This window comes from Corvus hawaiiensis, chromosome 1 (assembly GCF_020740725.1).
Source record: "Corvus hawaiiensis isolate bCorHaw1 chromosome 1, bCorHaw1.pri.cur, whole genome shotgun sequence".
In the NCBI taxonomy this organism is placed as follows: Eukaryota; Metazoa; Chordata; class Aves; order Passeriformes; family Corvidae; genus Corvus; species Corvus hawaiiensis.
In genome coordinates this window covers 98,946,389-98,969,892 of record NC_063213.1, presented here as the reverse complement: position 1 = coordinate 98,969,892, position 23,504 = coordinate 98,946,389, and the positions used below count along the sequence as shown (strand labels likewise).

At 67.4% G+C, this 23,504-nt stretch overlaps 1 protein-coding gene across 1 annotated transcript in view; it reads left to right on the top strand.

Annotated features, from left to right (window-relative positions):
• RYR1 (ryanodine receptor 1) overlaps positions 1-22,413 on the top strand; it is a gene marked incomplete at its 5' end in the record, with an annotated part of 52,381 nt that extends 29,968 nt beyond the window's left edge. Inside the window, 47 exon segments of the mRNA XM_048322158.1 lie at positions 200-284; positions 692-815; positions 1,262-1,377; positions 1,746-1,813; positions 2,468-2,589; positions 2,868-2,917; positions 3,070-3,130; positions 3,505-3,743; positions 4,031-4,112; positions 4,312-4,442; positions 5,187-5,501; positions 6,464-6,704; positions 7,462-7,549; positions 7,624-7,716; positions 9,146-9,316; positions 9,669-9,728; positions 10,496-10,630; positions 10,702-10,814; positions 11,086-11,182; positions 11,298-11,404; positions 11,806-11,857; positions 12,225-12,305; positions 12,391-12,490; positions 12,871-12,950; positions 13,135-13,211; positions 13,354-13,427; positions 14,792-14,872; positions 15,347-15,435; positions 15,534-15,662; positions 15,905-16,009; positions 16,135-16,216; positions 16,374-17,683; positions 18,066-18,133; positions 18,230-18,398; positions 18,535-18,621; positions 19,203-19,436; positions 19,516-19,646; positions 19,943-19,985; positions 20,110-20,240; positions 20,423-20,483; positions 20,603-20,749; positions 20,820-20,954; positions 21,073-21,229; positions 21,422-21,486; positions 21,581-21,681; positions 21,788-21,839; positions 22,123-22,413. Of these exon segments, the coding sequence (XP_048178115.1) occupies positions 200-284; positions 692-815; positions 1,262-1,377; positions 1,746-1,813; positions 2,468-2,589; positions 2,868-2,917; positions 3,070-3,130; positions 3,505-3,743; positions 4,031-4,112; positions 4,312-4,442; positions 5,187-5,501; positions 6,464-6,704; positions 7,462-7,549; positions 7,624-7,716; positions 9,146-9,316; positions 9,669-9,728; positions 10,496-10,630; positions 10,702-10,814; positions 11,086-11,182; positions 11,298-11,404; positions 11,806-11,857; positions 12,225-12,305; positions 12,391-12,490; positions 12,871-12,950; positions 13,135-13,211; positions 13,354-13,427; positions 14,792-14,872; positions 15,347-15,435; positions 15,534-15,662; positions 15,905-16,009; positions 16,135-16,216; positions 16,374-17,683; positions 18,066-18,133; positions 18,230-18,398; positions 18,535-18,621; positions 19,203-19,436; positions 19,516-19,646; positions 19,943-19,985; positions 20,110-20,240; positions 20,423-20,483; positions 20,603-20,749; positions 20,820-20,954; positions 21,073-21,229; positions 21,422-21,486; positions 21,581-21,681; positions 21,788-21,839; positions 22,123-22,218 (6,435 nt within the window).
• Between the last annotated feature and the right edge of the window lie 1,091 nt (positions 22,414-23,504).

Sequence of the window (23,504 nt, the reverse complement as noted above, 5' to 3'; positions counted from 1 at the left end):
CTCCAATGTCCCCCAGTGTCCCCCAGTGCCCCCAGTGTCACCCCAGTGTCCCCCAGTGTCCTCCAGTGTCCCCCCATGTCCCTTGCTGTGTCCCTCTGTGTCACCTCGTGTATCCCCAGTGTCCCCCCGTGTCCCCTGGGGTCCCCTGACCCCCCCAGACCCCCTAAAACCCCCCCAAAAACCCCCCAACCCCCAACCCGCTGCCCAGGCCATGGCGGAGCAGTTGGCCGAGAACTACCACAACACCTGGGGCCGCAAGAAGAAGCTGGAGCTGGAGGCCAAGGGTGAGACCCCAGCCCCAAACTGGGGGCACCCCCTGGGACACCCTGGGACACCCCTGGGACACCCCCCGCCCCAGGGCAGCCGGGGTGAGACCCCAGCCCCAAACTGGGGGGACCCCCTGGGACACCCCCAACCCCAGCGGAGCTGGAGGCCGAGGGTGAGACCCCCCCCAAAGCCCCAAATTGGGGGGGTCCAGGGGAGCACAGGGTGTTGATTTGGGGGTTCAGGGGTTAATTAGGGGGGTCCAGGAGCTGGTTTGGGGCGGGGGGGATCCCCCACGACGCACCGAGGGCCGAGGAGAAGGTGCTGATTTGGGGACACCCCTGGGAGCTGGGGCGGGGGGCACAGGAGGGCTGGAGGGGGGGTCGGGGGTGTTGATTTGGGGGTCCAAGGCTGATTTGGGGCGCAGGGGGGGGCTCGCACCCGCTGCTGGTGCCCTACGACACCCTGACGGCCAAGGAGAAGGCGCGGGACCGCGAGAAGGCCCAGGAGCTGCTCAAGTTCCTGCAGCTGCACGGATATGCCGTGACCCGGTGAGGGGGACCCCAAAACCCCCCGGGGGACCCCAAAGCAGCCCCCCGGGGGACCCCAGAGCATCTCCCCGGGGGCACCCGGAATCCCAGTGGGAACCTGGAGTGTGGGGGGAGTTAGGGATCGGGGGGAAATTGGGGGTCCTGGGAGGAGCTCAAAATCCAGGGGAGGACCCCAAAATCCCCAGAGAGACCCCAAATTCAGGGGGGGACCAGGGCTGGGGGGATCCTGAGTGTCCTGGAGGGATCCAGGTGTTTGGGGGGGACCCCAAAATCTCAGGGAGGGACCCTAAAACCCAGGGGTGACCCCAAGATTTGGGAGTTTGTGGGGACAGAGGGAGCCTGGGGATGAGGGGGTGTGGAGGGAGGGGGGGGTCTCGGGGATTTTGGGGGGATCGGGAGGGGATTCGGGGGGGGGGGTGCTGAGTTTTGGGGTCCCCCCGGTGCAGGGGGCTCAAGGACATGGAGCTGGACACGTCGTCCATCGAGAAGCGCTTCGCCTTCGGCTTCCTGCAGCAGCTGCTGCGCTGGATGGACATCGCGCAGGAGTTCATCGCCCACCTGGGTGAGCCCCCACACCCCGGGGACACCCCCAAATCCCAGCGGGCACCTTCAGACCCCCCCAAACCCCCGGGGACACCCCCAAATCCCAGCGGGCACCTTCAGACCCCCCCAAACCCCCGGGGACACCCCCAAATCCCAGCGGGCACCTTCAGACCCCCCCAAACCCCTGGGAGTCCCCGAAATGCCCTCGGGACACCCCCAGCCCCTGGCCTGGGTGAGACCCCAAAACCCACAGGACCCCCCTAAATCCCAGGGGACACCCCCCAGTCCTGGGGAATCCCCTGGGACCTCCCCCTGAACCCCCCTTTGGCCCCCTTGGGACCCCCTTGGGACCCCCTTGGGACCCCCCTGACCCCCCTGACCCCACAGAGGCCGTGGTCAGCAGCGGGCGGGTGGAGAAATCCCCCCACGAGCAGGAGATCAAGTTCTTCGCCAAGGTCGGGGGGACCCCAAAACGGGCGGAGGGACCCCAAAAAGGGGAGGGGGGTGTGGGCAGGGTGGTTTGGGGACAGACCCCCCCTCACCGAGCTGGCTGGGGGTCCCTGGGGGCAGTTTGGGATCCCCTGTGGGGTTTTTGGGAGTCCCCTTGGAGTATTTGGGGTTTTGGGGGTGGTTTTAGGATGTCCTACAGATCTTTTGGGAGTCTCTGTGGGGCGTTTGGGGTTCCTGTAGGTTTGGGGGGTTCTTTACAGGTTGTTTGGGGTCTCTGCAGGGTGTTTGGGGTTCCTGTAGGTTTGGGGGGGTCTTTACGGGTTCTTTGGGGTCTCTGCGGGGTGTTTGGGGTTCCTGTAGGTTTGGGGGGGTCTTTATGGGTTCTTTGGGGTCTCTGTGGGGCATTTGGGGTTCCTGTAGGTTTGGGGGGGTCTTTACGGGTTCTTTGGGGTCTCTGCGGGGTGTTTGGGGTTCCTGTAGGTTTGGGGGGGTCTTTACGGGTTCTTTGGGGTCTCTGCGGGGTGTTTGGGGTGTCTATGGGGTACTTGGGCTCCCCTGTGCGTTTTCTGGGGCGCCCCGCAGGTGTTTCGGGTTCTCTCTGGGGTTTCTCGGTTCTCTGCGGGCTTTGGGGTCCCGCTGACCCCCCCGGTGCCCCCCAGATCCTGCTGCCCCTCATCAACCAGTACTTCCACAACCACTGCCTCTACTTCCTGTCCACGCCGGCGCAGGTGCTGGGCAGCGGCGGCCACGCCTCCAACAAGGAGAAGGAGATGATCACCAGGTGGGGACCCCGAAATCCCACCGAGCCCCAAATCCCACCCCAGGGACCCCCAGAACCCCCAAATCCCCCTTAGGAACCCCCAAATCCCCCTTAGGAACCCCCACATCCCCAATCCTGGGCACTCCCAATCGAGGGACCCCCTGCCCCTCCCTGGGCGTTTTGGGGACCCTTCTGTGCCCCATCCCCCTTTTGAGGGCACTCGGGGACCCCCGTATCCCCTCCCGGGGGGGGTTTGGGGTTTTGGGGACACCCCTGACCTCCCCCGTGTTCCCCCCCAGCCTCTTCTGCAAACTGGCCGCGCTCGTCCGGCACCGCGTGTCGCTCTTCGGTAACTGGGGGGCACTGGGGGGCACTGGGACCCGCTGGGGACGCTGGGGGGCACTGGGGGGCACTGGGACCCGCTGGGGACGCTGGGGGTGTGCCCCGGTGGCACGGCCCCTCAGTGTCACCGTGCCCCCGATGTCACTGTCGCCCCCCCAGGGACGGACGCCCCGGCCGTGGTGAACTGTCTGCTCATCCTGGCCCGCTCCCTGGACGCCAGGTGGGGACGCTGCTGCCACCGGGGCCCGTGGCCGTGTCTGTGTCCCCAGGATGTCCCCCATGTCCCCAGTGTCCCCACGTCCCCATGTCCCCATGTCCCCATGTCCCCGATGTCCCCATGTCCCCATGTCCCCCATGTCCCCGATGTCCCCAATGTCCCTGACATCCCCGATGTCCCAAGGACAGTGATGAAGTCGGGCCCCGAGATCGTCAAGGCCGGGCTCTGTCCCTGTGTCCGTGTGTCCCTGTGTCGGTGTCCATGTCCCCCATGTCCCCGATGTCCCCAATGTCCCTGACATCCCCAATGTCCCCGTGTCCCTGACATCCCCGATGTCCCCAATGTCCCTGACATCCCCCATGTCCCCGTGTCCCCAGGACGGTGATGAAGTCGGGCCCCGAGATCGTCAAGGCCGGGCTGCGCTCGTTCTTCGAGTCGGCGGCCGAGGACATGGAGAAGTTGGGGGAGCAGCTGCGGCTGGGCCGGGGGACCCCGACCCGCGCCCCCACCAAGGGCGTGGCCCAGAACGTCACCTACACCTCGGTGGCGCTGCTGCCCGTGCTCACCGCCCTCTTCGAGCACCTGGCACAGCACCAGTTCGGGGACGACGTCATCCGTGGGTGACACCGGGGGACAGCGGGGACCCGTGGGGACGGGGGGCTCAGGGATGGGGGGATGTGGTGGGGACGGGGGGCTCGGGGATGGGGGCTCGGGGATGGGGGGATGTGGTGGGGGGACACGGTGGGGACAGGGGGCTCGGGGATGGGGGGACACGCTGGGGACACGGTGGGGACATGGGGACACTGAGGGGAGGTGGGGACAGGGGACACGTTTGGGGGGCTTGGGAGGGACGGGGATGCTCTGGGGACGCCGGCGCGGGCGGTGACGCCGCTGTCCCCGCAGTGGACGATGTGCAGGTGTCCTGTTACCGCATCCTGTGCAGCATCTACAGCCTGGGCACCGCCCGCGGGCCCCTCGTGGACAGGTGGGGACCCCAAAACCCCGGGGGACCCCAAAACCCCGGGAACTCCCTGGAACTGGAGGGAGGGACGCCCCCCCAAAATGTGGGAGGGGCTCGGGGTGGGGCCTGGGGGTTCCCTGGCTTCGGAGTGTCCATGGGGTGTCCTTGGGGTGCTCGTGGGGGCGAGCCCGGCGAGCCCTGGGTGTCCCCCGTGTCCCCACAGGCAGCGCCCGGCGCTGGGGGAGTGCCTGGCCCGCCTGGCCGCCGCCATGCCCGTGGCCTTCCTGGAGCCGCAGCTGAACCACCTGAACCCCAGCTCCGTGTACAGCACCAAGAGCGCCCGCGAGCGCGCGCGTGGGTGTCACCCCCGCTCACCTGTGTCACCCTGGTCACCTGTGTCACCCCCGCTCACCTGTGTCACCCCCTGTCCCCCCACAGCCACCTGCTCACCCCCCGGCCCTCTGCCCCCCATTGCCCCCCAGTGCTGGGGCTCCTGTCACGGGTGGAGGAGCTGTGTCCCCTCCCCGGGGTGTCCCCAGCCCCGTGTCCCCAGCCCTGTGTCCCTGTGTCCCCTCCCCGGGGTGTCCCCAGCCCCGTGTCCCTGTGTCCCCTCCCCTGGGGGTGTCCCTAGCCCGGTGTCCCCGTGTCCCCTCCCCTGGGCTGTCCCCAGCCCCGTGTCCCCATGTCCCCTCCTCTCGGGGTGTCCCCAGCCTGGTGTCCCCGTGTCCCCTCGGGGTGTCCCCAGCCCCGTGTCCCCATGTCCCCTCCCCTCGGGGTGTCCCCAGCCCCATGTCCCCATGTCCCCAGCTCCCCTGGGAGTGTCCCCAGCCCGGTGTCCCCATGTCCCCTCCCCTGGGGGTGTCCCCGTGTCCCCTCGGGGTGTCCCCAGCCCGGTGTCCCCGTGTCCCCTCGGGGTGTCCCCAGCCCCCTGTCCCCATGTCCCCTCCCCTCGGGGTGTCCCCAGCCCCGTGTCCCCGTGTCCCCGTGTCCCCTCGGGGTGTCCCCAGCCCCATGTCCCCGTGTCCCCTCGGGGTGTCCCCAGCCCCGTGTCCCCTCCCCTCGGGGTGTCCCCAGCCCGGTGTCCCCGTGTCCCCCCAGTGCTGGGGCTCCCGTCGCGGGTGGAGGAGCTGTGCCCGGACCTGCCGGACCTGGAGCGGCTCATGGGGGACATCGGGGGCCTGGCGGACTCGGGGGCGCGCTACACGGAGATGCCGCACGTCATCGAGGTGACGCTGCCCATGCTGTGCCACTACCTGCCCCGCTGGTGGGAGCGCGGCCCCGACGCCGCCCCGCAGGGCCCCTGGGCCACCGACGTCACCGGCCACCACCTCAACGCCCTCCTGGGCCACATCCTGCGCATCGTCGTCAACAACCTGGGCATCGACGAGGCCTCCTGGATGAAGAGGCTGGCGGGTGAGGGGCCTGGGGGGGGTCTCCAGAGGGGCTGCTGGCCACGGGTGGGTTTTGGTGGTCCCAGGAAGGTGCTGCTGGCCACAGGTGGTCCTGCGGGTGACGGTGGTGGCCGCGGGTGGGTTTTGGTGGTCCCAGGAAGGTGCTGCTGGCCACGGGTGGTCCTGCGGGTGACGGTGGTGGCCGCGGGTGGGTTTTGGTGGTCCCACAAAGGTGCTGGTGGCCCTGGGTGGGTCCTGTGGGTGACGGTGGTGGTCCTAAGTGATCCCAGGGCGGTGCTGGTGGTCCTGGGTGGTCCCAGGGTGGGTTCTGGTGGTCCTGGGTGGTCCCAGGGGGGTTCTGGTGGCCCAGAGTGGTCCCAGGATGGGTTCTGGTGGTCCTGGCTGGTCACAGGGTGGTCCCAGGGTGGGTTCTGGTGGCCCAGGGTGGTCCCAGGGAGGTTCTGGTGGTCCTGGGTGGTCCCAGGGTGGGTTCTGGTGGCCCAGGGTGGTGCCAGGGTGGGTTCTGGTGGTCCTGGGTGGTCCCAGGGTGGGTTCTGGTGGCCCGGGGTGGTCCCAGGGGGGTTCTGGTGGCCCAGAGTGGTCCCAGGATGGGTTCTGGTGGTCCTGGCTGGTCACAGGGTGGTCCCAGGGTGGGTTCTGGTGGCCCAGGGTGGTCCCAGGGAGGTTCTGGTGGTCCTGGGTGGTCCCAGGGTGGGTTCTGGTAGCCCAGGGTGGTGCCAGGGTGGGTTCTGGTGGTCCTGGGTGGTCCCAGGGTGGGTTCTGGTGGCCCGGGGTGGTCCCAGGGAGGTTCTGGCGGTCCTGGGTGGTCCGAAGGTGGGTTCTGGTGGCCCGGGGTGGTCCCAGGGTGGGTTCTGGCGGTCCTGGGGGGTCCCAGGGTGGGTTCTGGTGGCCCGGGGTGGTCCCAGGGTGGTCCCAGGGTGGGCTCTGGTGGCCCGGGGTGGTGACAGGCGCCGCTGGCCGCAGTGTTCGCCCAGCCCATCGTGAGCAAGGCGCGGCCGGAGCTGCTGCGCTCGCACTTCATCCCCACGCTGGGGCGGCTGCGCAAGCGCGCGGGGAAGGTGGTGGCCGAGGAGGAGCAGCTGCGGCTCGAGGGGAAGGCCGAGGCCGAGGACGCCGAGCTCCTGATCCGCGACGAGTTCTCGGTGCTCTGCCGCGACCTCTACGCGCTCTACCCGCTGCTCATCCGCTACGTGGACAACAGCCGGTGAGGCCGGGGGCCGCGGCGGCCCTGGGGACACTGCCGGGGTGGCCCTGGGGACACTGCCGGGGTGAGCCAGCCACGGTGGCCCTGGGGACACTGCCGGGGTGAGCCAGCCATGGTGGCCCTGGGGACACTGCCGGGGTGAGCCAGCCACGGTGGCCCTGGGGACACTGCCGGGGTGAGCCAGCCATGGTGGCCCTGGGGACACAGCCGGGGTGGCCATAGGGAGCAAACACTGGGCACTCATTAATGGTGGCCATGGGGACGGTGACCCAGTGGTGACCCCGCAGTGGTGACCCCTGACCCCCGGTGGTGTCCCCTGACCCCCAGCAGTGACCCCTGACCCCCAGCAGTGACCCCTGACCCCAGTGGTGACCCCTGACCCCCAGTGATGTCCCCTGACCCCAGTGATGTCCCCTGACCCCCAGCAGTGACCCCTGACCCCCGGCGCTGTCCCCTGACCCCAGTGGTGACTCCTGACCCCCAGTGATGTCCCCTGACCCCCAGCAGTGACCCCTGACCCCCAGTGGTGTCCCCTGACCCCCGGTGGTGTCCCCTGACCCCCAGCAGTGACCCCTGACCCCCGGTGGTGTCCCCTGACCCCCAGTGATGTCCCCTGACCCCCAGCAGTGACCCCTGACCCCCAGTGATGTCCCCTGACCCCCAGCGGTGACCCCTGACCCCCAGTGATGTCCCCTGACCCCAGTGGTGACCCCTGACCCCCGGCGCTGTCCCCTGACCCCCAGTGGTGTCCCCGCAGGGCCAAGTGGCTGACGGAGCCCAACGAGGACGCGGAGGAGCTTTTCCGCATGGTGGGCGAGGTCTTCATCTACTGGTCCAAGTCCCACGTGAGTGGGGGGTCCCGGGGGCGCCAGGGGGGCCTTTGGAGGGTCCCTCACCCCTCTCCGTGTCCCCCCCGCAGAACTTCAAGCGTGAGGAGCAGAACTTCGTGGTGCAGAACGAGATCAACAACATGTCCTTCCTGACGGCCGACAGCAAGAGCAAGATGGCCAAGGTGGGGGCGGGGGGACCCCAAACTGCCCCTCCCCCCGCCCGGCACCCCCTGCACCCCCACCCCGCCCTGCCCCCAGGACCGCGATTCACCCTGAACCCACCTTGGACCCTCAGTTCACCCCAAACCCCCACCTTGGACCCTTGACTCACCCCAAACCCCCACCTTGGACCCCCAATTCACCCCAAACCCCCACCTTGGACCCTCGATTCACCCCAAACCCCACCTGGTGTGCCCCAAAACCTCAGCCCCAGGTGTCTCCATGTCACCCAACTCTCCCAGTACCCGAAAACCACCCCAAAATCCACCTGGTACCCCAATCCCACCCCAAACCCACCCTGGTACCCCCAAAACCACCCCAAAATCCACCTGTGTCCCCCAATCCCACCCCAAAACCCACCCAGGACCCCGAACCCACCCAACTCCAACCCACCCAACCCCCTGGTGTCCCCCAATTCCCCCATTTCACCCCTCCTACTGCCCCCCGGCCCCGTTCCCAGCCCAAATCCCCGTCCCCGTGTCCCTGACGGTGTCCCTGTGTCCCTAATGGTGTCCATGTGTCCTTGACAGTGTCCCTGTGTCCCTGACGGTGTCCCCGTGTCCCTAACGGTGTCCATGTGTCCCTGATGGTGTCCCCGTGTCCCTAATGATGTCCCCGTGTCCCTACGGGTGTCACCGTGTCCCTGACGGTGTCCCCGTGTCCCTGACGGTGTCACCGTGTCCCTAATGATGTCCCCATGTCCCTAACGGTGTCCCTGTGTCCCTAACGCTGTCTCTTCTCTCCCCTCGGCTGCGGGTGCTGCTCCCAGTCTGGAGACGGCCAGGTTAGCGGGGAGGGGGCTGGGAGGGACCCCTCAGAGGGGTCACCATGGCCGGGACCCCCAAAACCCCTGCAGGGTCCTGCTCTGTGGGGCCACCACAGCTGGGACCCCCAGGACCCCTCCCTGGGGTGACCTTGGCTGGGACCCCCAGGACCTGTCCTTCTGTCCTCGTGGGGTCATCACTGTCCCTATTTGGTGCTGTGGCGGTGGCACGGATGATGTCCCCACGCCACGGGGTCACTGCTGTCCCTGGCATTGTGGGGTCCCTGCTGACCCCGTGTCCCATCCCTGTCCCATCCCTGTCCCCACAGGGCGGTGGCTCAGAGCAGGAGCTGACACCATCGTTGTGGGGTCCCTGCTGACCCCGTGTCCCATCCCTGTCCCATCCCTGTCCCATCCCTGTCCCCGCAGGGCGGTGGCTCGGAGCAGGAGCTGACACCATCGTTGTGGGGTCCCTGCTGACCCCGTGTCCCATCCCTGTCCCATCCCTGTCCCATCCCTGTCCCCACAGGGCGGTGGCTCAGAGCAGGAGCTGACACCATCGTTGTGGGGTCCCTGCTGACCCCGTGTCCCATCCCTGTCCCATCCCTGTCCCACCCCTGTCCCCGCAGGGCGGTGGCTCGGAGCAGGAGCGCTCCAAGAAGCGGCGCCGCGGGGACCGGTACTCGGTGCACACCTCGCTCATCGTGGCCACGCTCAAGAAGATGCTGCCCATCGGCCTCAACATGTGCTCGCCCGCTGACCAGGAGCTCATCGCGCTGGCCAAGGGCCGCTACGCCCTGGTGAGTGCCCGGGGACACCCTGGGGACACCCCCGGGGACACCCCTGGGACCCCCAAATGTCCCCTGGGCTGAGGGACAAACGCAGACAAACCCCTGGTGGGTGGCCAGGGACACCTGGGGACCCCAACACCCCCCTGGGACCCCCCAGAACACAACCCCAGGGCCGGGGGACACCCCTGTGGGTTTGGGGACCCCCCCCATGGGTTTGGGGACCCACCCTCTGTGGGTTTGGGGACCCCCCCATGGGTTTGGGGACCCCCCCGTGGGTTTGGGGACCCCCCCGTGGGTTTGGGGACCCCACCCCCCACCATGGGGACCCCCCTGAAGTGTCCCCTGTGTCCCCCCCCTGCAGAAGGACACGGACGAGGAGGTTCGGGAGTTCCTGCACAACAACCTGCACCTGCAGGACAAGGTGAGCTGGCCCGGCCCTGGTGCCACCTGTGCCCCCAGTGTCACCGTGTCCCCAATGGCACTGTGTGCTCAATGTCACTGTGTGCCCCCAGTGTCACCTGTGCCCCCAGTGTCACCTGTGTGCTCAATGTCACCTGTGCCCCCAGTGTCACCGTGTCCCCAATGTCACTGTGTGCTCAATGTCACTGTGTGCCCCCAGTGTCACCTGTGCCCCCAGTGTCACCTGTGTGCCCAATGTCACCTGTGTGCCCAATGTCACCGTGTCCCCAATGTCACCTGTGTGCTCAATGTCACCTGTGTGCCCAATGTCACTGTGTGCTCAATGTCACTGTGTCCTTAATGTCACCGTGTCCCCAATGTCACTGTGTGCTCAATGTCACTGTGCCCCCAGTGTCACCGTGTCCCCAATGTCACTGTGTGCTCAATGTCACTGTGTGCCCAGTGTCACCGTGTCCCCAATGTCACCGTGTCCCCAATGTCACTGTGTCCCCAGTGCCACTGTGTCCCTAATGTCACCTGTGTCCCCAATGTCACTGTGTCTGCAATGTCACCTGTGTCCCCAATGTCACCTGTCTCCCCAATGTCACTGCGTTCCCAATGTCACTGTGTCCCCAATGTCACTGCGTCCCCAATGTCACTGCGTCCCCAGTGTCACCCACCTGTGTCTCCCCTTGCCCGTGTCCCCAGTGATGTCCCCAGGTGGAGAACACGGGCTCGGCGCGCTGGCAGATGGCCCCGTGTCCCCAGTGATGTCCCCAATGTCCCCAGGTGGAGAACACGGGCTCGGCGCGCTGGCAGATGGCCCTGGTGCGCCAGGCCGGGCGGGACGAGGACCCCGACAGCCCCGAGCAGGTCGTGCGCAGGGTGCAGGAGGTGTCGGCCGTGCTCTACCACCTGGAGCAGGTACGGGGGGCTCGGGGCGCCCCAGGGGGGTTTCGGGGTGCCCGGGTGACCCCCGGGTGCCCCCCGTGCAGACGGAGCACCCCTACAAGTCCAAGAAGGCCGTGTGGCACAAGCTCCTGTCCAAGCAGCGCCGCCGCGCCGTGGTCGCCTGCTTCCGCATGACCCCCCTGTACAACCTGCCCAGGTGGGCTCGGGGGGCACTGGGGGCACTGGGAGGGCACTGGGAGGGCACTGGGGGGACACTGGGAGTGGCGGTGGCAGCCCTGAGACCCCCCCCCCAGGGAAACTGGGAGTTGCAGGGGGCGACGGGGAGTGTCCTTGGAGGTGTTTCAGCCCCGCTGGGTGACAACTGGGACCCCCGGGTGACAGCCGGGACCCCCGGGTGACATCTGGGACCCCTGGGTGACAGCCGGGACCCCCGGGTGCCCCCGGTGACCCCCGTGCCCCGTGCCCAGGCACCGCGCCTGTAACATGTTCCTGGAGTCCTACCGGCTCTCGTGGCTGGGCCGGGAGCAGCCGCCCTTCGAGGACCGGATGATCGACGACCTCTCGGTGAGCCCCGGCCCCGCCCGGGCTCTGGGGACCCCCCCGGGGTGTGGGGACACCCTCCGGGGTGTGGGGACACCCCAGAGAGCCCCCCCTGAGCCGGGTGGGGTTTTGGGGACAGAAATCGGGGCGGGAGGAGGAGGAGGAGGAGGAAGAGGCGGAGGCGCGGCCGGACCCCCTGCACCAGCTGATCCTGCACTTCAGCCGCACCGCCCTCACCGAGCAGAGGTGACCCCAAACCCACCGGGGACCCCAAACCCCCCGGGGGTGGGATCCATAAACCCCAAATCCCGCTGGGGGGACCCTGAATACCCAAATCCCACCGGGGGAACCCAAAACACATCAGGAGGGACCCCAGAACCCCAAATCCCAGCGGGAGGACCCCATAACAGACAGTGTGGGCCCCAGAAACCCCAAATCCCACTGGGGGGACCCCAAACACCCAAACCCCCCAGAGGAGACCCCAAATCCCACCGTGGGGACCCCAAAACCTGGGATGGGCCCCAAAGCCTGGGTTGGCACCTCAGGGTGGGGGGAGCTCAGGTCCCCCAGGGTCACCTGCGTCCCCTTCTGGGGGTCCAGGGTGTCCCCACCCCCCCAACCTGTGTCCCCCTCCCCAAATCCCGCAGCCACCTGGAGCAGGATCACCTGTACATGGCCTACGCCGGGATCATGGCCAAGGTGGGGGCACCCCGGGACCCCAGAGCCAGGGGGGCCCAAGGGTTGGGGCTTGGGGGTCCCTGAGGTCGTTGTGGGGGAACCAGAGATGGGAGGTCCCTGGGGCTGGGGGGGGGGTCCCCAAAACTTGGGAGATCCGTGGGGGGGCGGGGATTTGGGGGTCCCCAAAGATTGGGGTGATCGCAGGGGGGTCTGGAAGTCCCCAGGGATTTTGGGGGGTTCACAGGGGCTGAGGGGGGGTTCAGGGATGGGGAGGGGTTCCCCTGGGTATTTTGGGAATCCCCAGGGATTTTGGGGCCCCCCAGGCTGGTTCGGGGGGGTTCCTAATTTGAGGACCTTCCCCCCCCACCTTTTCCTCCCCTTCCCCCAGAGCTGCCACACAGAGGACGGGGAAGAGGAAGGGAAGGAGGAAGAGGAGAAGGAAGAGGAAGAAGCCGAGGACTCGTTCGAGGTGGGGGGGACCCCAAAACCCCCTGACCCCGGTGTCCCCCCCTGACCCCGGTGACCCCCCGTGACCCCCTGTGTCCCCGTCCCAGGAGAAGGAGATGGAGAAGCAGAAGCTGCTGTCGCAGCAGGCGCGGCTGCACACGCGGGGGGCGGCCGAGATGGTGCTGCAGATGATCAGCGCCTGCAAGGGTGAGACCCCCGGAGCCCCCCGGGTGACCCCCCTGAGCCCCCCGAGTGACCCTCCTGAGATCCCTGAGACCCCCCTGAGACCCCTGAGCCCCCCGAGTGACCCCCCTGAGCCCCCCGAGTGACACCCCTGAGATCCCTGAGACCCCCGAGTGACCCCCCCGGAGCCCCCCGAGTGACCCCCCTGAGCCCCCCGAGTGAGCGCTGACCCCCCCAGCCCCTGCCCAAGGGTCCTGGTTATCGGGGAGTGGGGGCAGATGGGGTGACACACGTATGACACGTGACACGTGGCCTGGCTGTGACCCCCGTGTGGCCCCGGTGTGGCCTCGGTGTGGCCCCGGTGTGACCCCCATGTCACCCCGGTGTGACCCCCGTGTCCCCAGGTGAGCGGGGGGCCATGGTCTCCTCCACCCTCAAGTTGGGCATCTCCATCCTCAACGGGGGCAACGCCGACGTGCAGCAGGTGCGGCCCCCCTGTGTCCCCTGTGGGTCATGGGTGTCCCCTGTGTCCCCCTGTGTCCCCTGTGTCCCCTGTGGGGTCACGGGTGTCCCTTGTGTCCCCCTGTGGGGTCATGGGTGTCCCCTGTGTCCCCTGTGGGGTCACGGGTGTCCCCTGTGTCCCCACGTGTGCCCTGTGCCCCCCACAGAAGATGCTGGAGTACCTCAAATCCAAGCGCGAGGTCGGCTTCTTCCAGAGCGTCCAGGCCCTGATGCAAACCTGCAGGTACCGGCATCGGGGTCCCCCCGGGGTGCTGTGGGGTCCCCCCGGGGTGCTGGGGGGTCCCCCCGGGGTGCTGGGGGGTCCCTGGGAGCAGCAGGGACCCCCGGGGGCTGTCCCCTGTGCCCCCTGACCCCGTTCCCCGCAGCGTGCTGGACCTGAACGCCTTCGAGCGGCAGAACAAGGCCGAGGGGCTGGGCATGGTCACCGAGGAGGGGACGAGTGAGTGGGGGGCCGGGACCCCCCGGGACCCTCGAGGGGAGAGGGGGGCGGGACTGAGGGGGAGGGCCCGTTCTGCACCCCAAAAGCCCCGCGCTGCTCCCCCCGTGCCCCTGCTGTGATCCCTGACCCAGAGTTCCCTCAAAATCTAATGCCCCTCCACCCCAATGCCCCCCGAACCCTAATGCACCCCCAGCTCCCCCCTAATGCCCCCCTAAACCCCAACTGCCCCCAGTTCCTCTCCAATCCCCCCCAAACCCCTAATGCCCCCCAAAATCCTACTGAACCCCCCAAAATCCTAATCCCCCCCCTCCAACACCCCTCCAACCCTAATGCCCCCCAAAATCTAATGTCCCCCCCATCCCAATTCCCCCAAATCCCCAGTTCCTCCCCCGGATCCCGAATCCCCCCTGGATCCCCACTCCCAGCCCCACTCCCAGACCCCCCCCCGCTCACTGTCTCTTCTCTCCCCCCGGCTCCGCTGGCAGTCATCAGCCGGGAGAACGGTAAATACGGGGGGCTCGGGGGGCTGCAGCGGGGCTTGGGGGGCTGCAGGGGGCTCTGAGGGGCTCGGGGGGCTGCAGGGGGGCTGCAGGGGGGCTCAGGGGGCTCCAGGGCCAGAGGGAGTGCCCGTAGCAGGGCTGGGGGGGGGCTGTAGGGGCCTGGGGGGGCTGCAGGGGGGCCATAGGGGCCTTGGGCTGTGCAGGGTTATGGGGCTGGGGGTGCCAGGGGGCCGTGGGGGGTTCGGGATGGGGGCTGTAGGGGATTACAGGGGCCGTGGGGGCCACAGGGGGGCTGTGGGGTACGGGGGGATCGGGCTGGGGGTCTGTAGGGGTGTCGGGGGCTGTAGAGGGGACAGGGTTGGGGTCCCACAGGGGTCAGGGCTCACTGAAGGCTCTGTGGGGCTCTGGGGGGGGCAGGAGGAGGGTGGCCTGTCCCTGTGTCCCCGCTTGTCCCGCTTGTGTCCCCTCCCCCCTCTAACCCCCTGCCACCCCTATGTCCCCACCGTCACCCTGCTTGTCCCTGTGCCACCCCAGCGTCCCCTGTGGTGCCCCCACTGCCACCCTGCTCGTCCCTGTGCCACTCTGTGGTGTCCCCGTGCCACCCCGGGGTGTCCCTGTGCCACTCTATGGTGTCCCCGTGCCACCTCAGATTGTCCCCGTGCCACTCTATGGCGTCCCTGTGCCAGCCTGGGGTGTCCCCGTGCCAGCCTGGGGTGTGTCCTGGTGCCATCTCGGTGTGTCCCTGTCACGCCAGGGTGTCCCCGTGCCACTCTGTGGTGTCCCCGTGCCACTGGGGCGTGTCCCCGTGCCACCCGTGACCCCAGGTGACCCCGCTGTCCCTGTGTCCCCCCCGTGTCCCCCCAGGGGAGAAGGTGATGTCGGACGATGAATTCACCCAGGACCTGTTCCGGCTGCTGCAGCTGCTCTGCGAGGGCCACAACAACGGTGGGGACACGGGGGGGACACCTGGGGATGGGGGGGGACACCTGGGGACATGGGGGGGACAGCTGGGGACATGGGGGGGACAGCTGGGGACAGGGGAGGGACACCTGGGGACATGGGGGGGACACATGGGGACAGGGGAGGGACACCTGGGGACACGGGGGGGGACACCTGGGGACACGGGGGGGACACCTGGGGACATGGGGGGGACAGCTGGGGACAGGGGAGGGACACCTGGGGACACGGGGGGGGACACCTGGGGACATGGGGGGGACAGCTGGGGACAGGGGAGGGACACCTGGGGACACGGCTCAGACACGGCTCGGGGGGTTCTGTGTGGGGAAGAGGGGCTTGGGGGTCCCTGGGGCAGGAGGGGCCGGGGAAAGGGGGGTGACAGGGGGAGGAGGGGACACAGGGGGACGCGAGGGGACCCAGGTGACACCGAGGTGACCCGGGGGGTGTCCCTGTCCCCCCCAGACTTCCAGAACTACCTGCGGACACAGACGGGGAACACGACCACCATCAACATCATCATCTGCACCGTGGATTACCTGCTGCGCCTGCAGGTGACACCCCGGTGTCCCCAGGAGCCAGCAGTGACTGCTGCTGGCCCCATGGCCCCTCGATGGCCCCTCGATGGCCCCAATGTCCCCGCTGTCCCCAGGAGTCCATCAGTGACTTCTACTGGTACTACTCGGGCAAGGACGTCATCGACGAGCAGGGCAAGAGGAACTTCTCCAAGGCCATGGCCGTGGCCAAGCAGGTGTTCAACAGCCTCACCGAGTACATCCAGGTGAGACCCCAAACCCCCCTGGGACCCCCAAACCCCCTGGGACCCCCCGAGCCCCCCATGGCCATGGCCAAGTAGGTGTTCAACAGCCTCACCGAGTACATCCAGGTGAGACCCCAAATCCCCCTGGGACCCCCCAAATCCCCTGGGACCCCCAAATGCCCCCAAACCTCCCCAGTGCTCCCAGTGTCCCCAGTGCCCTGGGGGCTCTCGGGGGTCCCTCCCAGTGTGCCGGTGTCCCCCAGGGTCCTTGTACTGGGAACCAGCAGAGCCTGGCCCACAGCCGCCTCTGGGACGCCGTCGTCGGCTTCCTGCATGTCTTCGCACACATGATGAAGAAGCTGGCTCAGGTGGGCACTGGGAGCACTGGGAGGGGACTGGTGGCACTGGGAAGTTACTGGTTGGGGCACTAGGATGGCACTGGGGTGCACTGGAGGTTACTGGGAGGTAACTGGGAGCTCTGGTGCCTGCCCAGGACTCGTCCCAGCTGGGGCTGCTGAAGGAGCTGCTGGACCTGCAGAAGGACATGGTGGTGATGCTGCTGTCCCTGCTCGAAGGTACTGGGGACCCCCTGTCCCCAAGGGGTCCCTTGACCACCCGGGTGTCCCCTGATCCCAGGATGTCCCTTGACCACCCAGGTGTCCCCACACCCCCAGGGCACCCCCGAGGCTCTGGGGACACCCGCTGACCTGTGACGGCGCCGTGTCCCCCCAGGGAACGTGGTGAACGGGACGATTGCGCGGCAGATGGTGGACATGCTGGTGGAGTCCTCCAGCAACGTCACCATGATCCTCAAGTTCTTCGACATGTTCCTGAAGCTGCGTGACATCGTCTCGTCCGACGCCTTCCGGCACTTCGTCACCGACCCGCGCGGGCTCATCTCCAAGAAGGACTTCCAGAAGGCCATGGACAGCCAGAAGCAGTACGAGCCCGACGAGATCCAGTTCCTGCTGTCGTGCTCCGAGGCCGACGAGAACGAGATGATCGACGTGGAGAGCTTCGCCCAGCGCTTCCAGGAGCCCGCGCGCGACATCGGCTTCAACGTGGCCGTGCTGCTGACCAACCTGTCCGAGCACGTCCCGCACGACCAGCGCCTCAAGACCTTCCTGGAGCAGGCCGAGAGCATCCTGGACTACTTCCGCCCGTTCCTGGGCCGCATCGAGATCATGGGCGCGGCGCGGCGCATCGAGCGCATCTACTTCGAGATCAGCGGCGCCAACAAGGCGCAGTGGGAGATGCCGCAGGTCAAGGAGTCCAAGCGCCAGTTCATCTTCGACGTGGTCAACGAGGGCGGCGAGGCCGAGAAGATGGAGCTCTTCGTCAACTTCTGTGAGGACACCATCTTCGAGATGCAGATCGCCTCGCGCATCTCCGAGGAGGAGGCGCCGCGCGACGAGGAGGAGGACGAGGACGAGGACAGGGAGGAAGAGGAGCCGGCCAGCGTGGAGGCGCCGGCACCGGCGCTGCCGGGCCTGGGGCTGCTGCGGCGGCTGCTGGGGTCTCCCCAGACGTGGCGCCGCAGGATCAGGAGGCTGCGGAAGAAGTCGGGGCGGGAGCTGGCGTGGGAGGCGGGGGCAGGCGTGGGGCGCGTGGCCCTGGGGGGCGTGCTGGGGGGGCTGGGGGTGCTGGGGGCCGTGGGGCGCCTGGCCTGGAGCTCCCTGTTCGGGGGTGGCCTGGTGGAGGGGGCGCAGCGCCTGGGGGTCATCGAGGTGCTGGGCTCCATGCCCGACCCCACCCAGGACGCCGTGGGCGGCGGCGAGGCCGGCGCGGGGGACGAGCGGGGACCCCCGGAGCCGGAGCAGCCCCCCGAGGCGCAGCTGGAGGCGCCCCCGGCCGAGGAGGAGGAGGAGGAGGAGGAGCGGTGGGAGGCGAAGCCGGCGCCGGCGGGGCCGGGGGCGCGCAAGGACCCCCATTTCCGGCTGGCGGCCCCCGACGCCCCGGGGGGGCTCGGGGACATCGGGGAGCCCCCCGGGGCTGAGCCCCCCACCCCCGAGGGGACCCCCATCCTGCGCAGGAAGATCGGGGTAAGGGGGCAGGGGGATCCGGGGGGCTCCAGGGGGGTGGGGGGCGTCTGGGAGGGGCAGTGGCGTTTTGGGGGTCCCCGTGGGGGGAGTTTGGGGGTCTTTAGTGGGGGTGGGCCCCAGGGGGTCACTGTGAAGGCTGGGACATGGAGGGGGTGAGATTTTGGGGGTTCCCAGTGGGGGGATTTTGGGGGACCTGGGGGAATGATTTTGGGGGTCCCTTTGAGGGGGAACGTCCCCAGGGGTCCCCTGTGGGGGTGGGACACAGTGGGTGTCCCCAAAACCCTGATTCCCACCCCCCCCCCCATGCCTGCGGGGGAACTGGGGGGGTCCAGGGGGATGAGCCCCCCCAGGTCCCCCCTCTGACCCCCCTTATCCCCCCCAGGAGGCGGTGGAGCAGGTGGGAGAGGGGCAGAAGGAGGAGGAGCCCCCGGCCGAGACCGAGAAAGCCGAGTAAGGGCGGGGAATTTGGGGGGGGTCCCAGCCCCCCTGGGCGCCGGGGCAGGGGTGTCCCCGAGCCCCCCCAGCCCAAGCCTGCTCTGTCCCCAGCACAGAGAATGGGGAGAAGGCCGGGGGTCCCGAGGGGGCCGAGGAGGGGCTGGAGCCCAGGGCCCCCCCGAAGCGGCGCAAGTCGGTGCCCAGGGAGCGCCGGGAGCCCCCGGCCGAGGGGGGCTTCGACTTCTGGGGAGAGCTGGAGGTCCAGAGGGTCAAGTTCCTGGTAAGGGGGGGGCTTGGGGGTCTCTGGGGGAGTTTGGGGGTCCCTCGAGGCTATTTGGGGTGCTGGGAGGGGGTCTTGGGCCTGGCCCCCCTGAGGTGGGTGCTCAGGAGTGTCCTGACCCCCCCCCCCCCCCCAGAATTACCTGTCACGGAACTTCTACAACCTGCGGTTCCTGGCGCTGTTCCTGGCCTTCGCCATCAACTTCATCCTCCTCTTCTACAAGGTGGGGGGCTGGGGGGGCTGGGGGGTCCTGGGTTCCCACAGAGGTGGGGGATGAGGTGGGGGCACATCAGACACCGCCCCAGGTACCACTGGGACACCCAGCGTGGAGGAGCGGGTTTGGGGACACCCCCATGTCCCCACAGAGGGGGCTTGGGGGCACTTCGGACCCCCTCAGACCCCGCTGTGGGGGTTTGGGGGCACTTTGAACCCCCTCAGACCCCGCTGTGGGGGGTTTGGGGGCACTTCGGACCCCCTCAGACCCCGGGTACCCCGCTGTGGGGGGCTTGGGAGCACTTTGGACCCCCTCAGACCCCGCTGTGGGGGGTTTGGGGGCACTTCGGACCCCCTCAGACCCCGGGTACCCCGCTGTGGGGGGTCTGGGGGTACTTCGGACCCCCTCAGACTCCGGGTACCCCGCTGTGGGGGGTTTGGGGGCACTTTGAACCCCCTCAGACTCCGGGTACCCCGCTGTGGGGGGTTTGGGGGCACTTTGAACCCCCTCAGACCCCGGGTACCCCGCTGTGGGGGGTTTGGGACCCCCCGGCCCCAGCGGGGGCTCTCACCGTGTCCCTCTCGCCGCAGGTGTCCGAGCACCCCCCGGGCGCCCTGGAGGAGCCCGAGGGCTCGGGGGCGGCCCCGGAGGAGGACGGGGGCGTCCCGGGGGGCGCCGAGGCCGCGGCGGGGCTCGCGGAGGAGCCTGAGGTTTATTATTTCCTGGAGGAGAGCACGGGCTACATGGGCCCGGTGCTGCGGGGGCTGGCGCTGGCCCACACGCTGGTGGCCTTCCTCTGCATCATCGGCTACAACTGCCTCAAGGTGACCCCCCGGGACCCCCTGTGCGCGTCCCCCCGGGTGACCCCCTGGGCCCCCCGGTGAGCCCGTGGCCTGTCCCCAGATCCCCCTGGTGATCTTCAAGCGCGAGAAGGAGGTGGCGCGGCGCCTCGAGTTCTCGGGGCTCTACATCACCGAGCAGCCCCCCGACGACGACGTCAAGGGCCAGTGGGACCGCCTGGTGCTCAACGCCCAGTACGGCACCGGGAGGCACTGGGAGGGCACTGGGAGGCACTGGGGAGTCACGGGAGGAGGGTTCAGGGCGTCCTGGGGGCATCTGAGGGGCTGGAAGGGAGGTTTGGGGGACTTAGGGAGCTCTGGGAGGTCTGAGAGAGGTTTCAGGGGGTCCCGGGGGGTCTGGTGGGACCAACTGTGACCCCCTGAGGCCCCCCCTGCACCAGCCGTGTCTTGGGGGAGGGGTGTGGTCACCACTGACCCCCCCGACCCCCCTTTTCCCCCCTGACCCCCCTTTTCCTCCCTGACCCCCCCAGATCCTTCCCCAGCAACTACTGGGACAAGTTCATCAAGAGGAAGGTGAGGAGGGGTCCTAGATGGGGACTGGGACCTCCTACCCCGATTTTGGAGGTGTCCCCCGACATTCTGGGGGTCCTTCCCTCAATTTTGGGGCACCCCCCCCTCAATTGTGGGGTCCCCCCAGGTGCTGGAGAAGTACGGGGACATCTACGGGCGGGAGAGGATCGCGGAGCTGCTGGGGATGGACCTGGCCAGCGTGGAGATCGGGGCGCAGGGGGAGCGCAGAACCCCCCCCGACAGCTCCCTGCTCACCTGGTGGGCTGGGGGGCCTGGGGGGTTGGGGTCCTATAGGGGTCTAAGGGGGGATTCGGGGGTCCTGGATGGTCCTAGGGGGGCCCAGGGGTAGTCAGACACCTCGTGGGTCTGGGGGCTCCCCCAGGGAGTCCTGACCCTTCTCGGGGATGTCCCCACGTGCTCACCCCCCTGTGCCCCTGCAGGATCACATCCATCGACATCCGGTACCAGATCTGGAAATTTGGGGTGATTTTCACCGATAACGTGAGTGGGGGCTCACCTGGGCCATGATCCTGGGCCATGGGACCCCCTGGCTTTGGAGTGACCCCCTGGCTTTGGGGGGACCCCCTGGCTTTGGGGTGACCCCCCCCGTGTCCCCCCAGTCGTTCCTGTACCTCACCTGGTACATGGCCATGTCGCTGCTGGGCCACTACAACAACTTCTTCTTCGCCTCCCACCTGCTGGACATCGCCATGGGCGTGAAGACGCTGCGCACCATCCTGTCCTCCGTCACCCACAACGGCAAACAGGTGGGGGGGGTCCCGCGGGGGCCGGCGGCCCGGGGGGGTCCCGTGGCCCCCCTGACCACCCTGTGCTCAGCTGGTGATGACCGTGGGGCTGCTGGCCGTGGTGGTCTACCTGTACACCGTGGTGGCCTTCAACTTCTTCCGCAAGTTCTACAACAAGAGCGAGGACGAGGACGAGCCCGACATGAAGTGTGACGACATGATGACGGTGAGGGGGGGCCCGGGGGCATCGAGGCGGGGTGCAGAGGGTCCTCAGCTGGATTTTTGGGGCTCTCTGGGGGCACCTGGAGGTCTCAGGGGTCCCTGACCCTGCTGTGTCCCCCCAGTGTTACCTGTTCCACATGTATGTGGGGGTCCGGGCCGGGGGGGGCATCGGGGACGAGATCGAGGACCCTGCGGGGGACGATTACGAGCTCTACCGCGTCGTCTTCGACATCACCTTCTTCTTCTTCGTCATCGTCATCCTCCTCGCCATCATCCAGGGTGGGCACCCCACGGCGGGATGGGGAGGGGGCTACGGGGGGTCTGGGGATCATCATCATCCTCCTGGCTTCATCCAGGGTGGGCACCGCTTGGGGGGCAGTTTGGGGGTCCTAAAAGGGGCTATGGGGGGGCCTGGGGGGGAGGTCCCATCTCGCTGACCCCCCCCCCCCCCCCCCTTTTTGTGCCCCCCAGGTCTGATCATCGACGCCTTCGGGGAACTGCGGGACCAGCAGGAGCAGGTGAAGGAGGACATGGAGGTGAGTTGGGGGGGGACAGGAGGGTGAGGCCCCCCCAGTTCGGATTGGGGGGTTCAGGGACCCCTCTCTGACTCTCCCCGGGCCCCCTCCCCAGACTAAATGTTTCATCTGTGGCATCGGGAGCGACTACTTCGACACGACGCCCCACGGCTTCGAGACCCACACGCTGGAGGAGCACAACCTGGCCAACTACATGTGAGACCTGGGGGGCTTGGGGGGCTACGGGGGATTTTAGGGGGGTCCCAGAGAAGTTGGGGGTCCCCCTTGACCTCTGACACCCCGAATTTCACACCCCCCGCAGGTTTTTCCTGATGTATTTGATCAACAAGGACGAGACGGAGCACACAGGGCAGGTGGGGAGAAGGGGGGGTCCTGGGGAGGGTTGTGGGGGCTGGGGGAGTCCAGGAAGGGTCTGGGGGTGCTTTGGGGGGCTTGGGTGGGGGGGCACAGGGAGGGTCCCATTGGGAGTCCCATGAAGGGTCTCTATGGGATTTGGGGAGGGGGTCCTGTAGGACTTGGGGGGGTGTCTGGTGATATCTGTGAAATTTGGGGGGGGGGGTCTCCCAGTGCCAGTGGGTCGGCGGTGCTGTGGGGGGTTCCCCATGCCCTGACCCCCCTCCCCAATTCCTCCCCCAGGAATCTTACGTGTGGAAGATGTACCAGGAGCGCTGCTGGGATTTCTTCCCGGCCGGCGACTGCTTCCGCAAGCAATACGAGGATCAGCTGGGATGACCCCCAGGAACCCCAAACGCCCTTCCCAAAACCCCCTTAAAGTGCCTTTTATTCCCCCCCTCCCACCAAACGCTGCTGAGTGCCATTGGCTCGTTACTGACCCCTCTGAAACACCCCCCGACTCCCCAGAATTACCCCAGATGCTCTTTAAGTGCCTTTCCTCTCCCCTCAATAAACGCTGCCGAGTGTCGCTGCCCCTCCGGCTCACTACTGACCCCGCTGGGGGCCCCCAAAATACCAGGGGCCTGAGGGGTAAAAGGGTGGGAAGCATGAGGGGAAAAGAGTGAGAACTGTGAGGGGAAAAAGGGCGGGAAACGTGAGGGGAGAAAAGGGCGGGACCTGTGAGGGGAGAAAAGGGAGGGAAGCATGAGGGGAGAAGAGTGAGAACTGTGAGGGGAAAAAGGGAGGGAAACGTGAGGGGAAAAGGGAGAGAAACGTGAGGGGAGAAAAGGGAGGGAAACGTGAGGGGAAAAGGGAGAGAAATGTGAGGGGAGAAAAGAGCGGGAAATGTGAGGGGGAAAAAGGGCGGGAAACGTGAGGGGAAAAAGAGCGGGAAACGTGAGGGGAAAAAGAGCGGGAAACGTGAGGGGAGAAAAGGGCGGGAAATGTGAGGGGAAAAAGAGGGAAACGTGAGGGGAAAAGGGAGAGAAACGTGAGGGGGAAAAAGAGGGAAATGTGAGGAAAGAAAAGGGCGGGAACCGTGAGGGGAAAAGGGCGGGAACCGTGAGGGGAAAAGGGTGAGAAATGTGAGGGGAAAAGGGGGGGAACCGTGAGGGGAAAAACGGGGGGAACTGTGAGGGGAGAAAAGGGCGGGAAACGTGAGGGGAGAAAAGGGCGGGAAACGTGAGGGGAGAAAAGGGCGGGAAACGTGAGGGGAGAAAAGAGTGGGAAACGTGAGGGGAAAAAGGGCGGGAAACGTGAGGGGAAAAAGGGCGGGAAACATGAGAGGAAAAAGAGCGGGAAATGTGAGGGGAAAAGGGGGGGAACCGTGAGGGGAAAAAGGGGTGAACTGTGAGGGGAGAAAAGGGCGGGAACTGTGAGGGGAGAAAAGGGCGGGAAACGTGAGGGGGAAAGGGCGGGAAACGTGAGGGGGAAAAAGAGCAGGAAAAAAGGCAGGAAATATGAGGGAAAAACAAAAAGAAGTGAGGGAAAAAGGGTGGGAAAAGGGAGAGAAAAAAGGATGGGGAACCTAAGGGAAAAACCCCCAAGATAACTTAGGGGACCCTGTGCTCACATGTACCTCACATTTTACCCCCAAAATACTCCTTCCATCGCTTACAGATCAC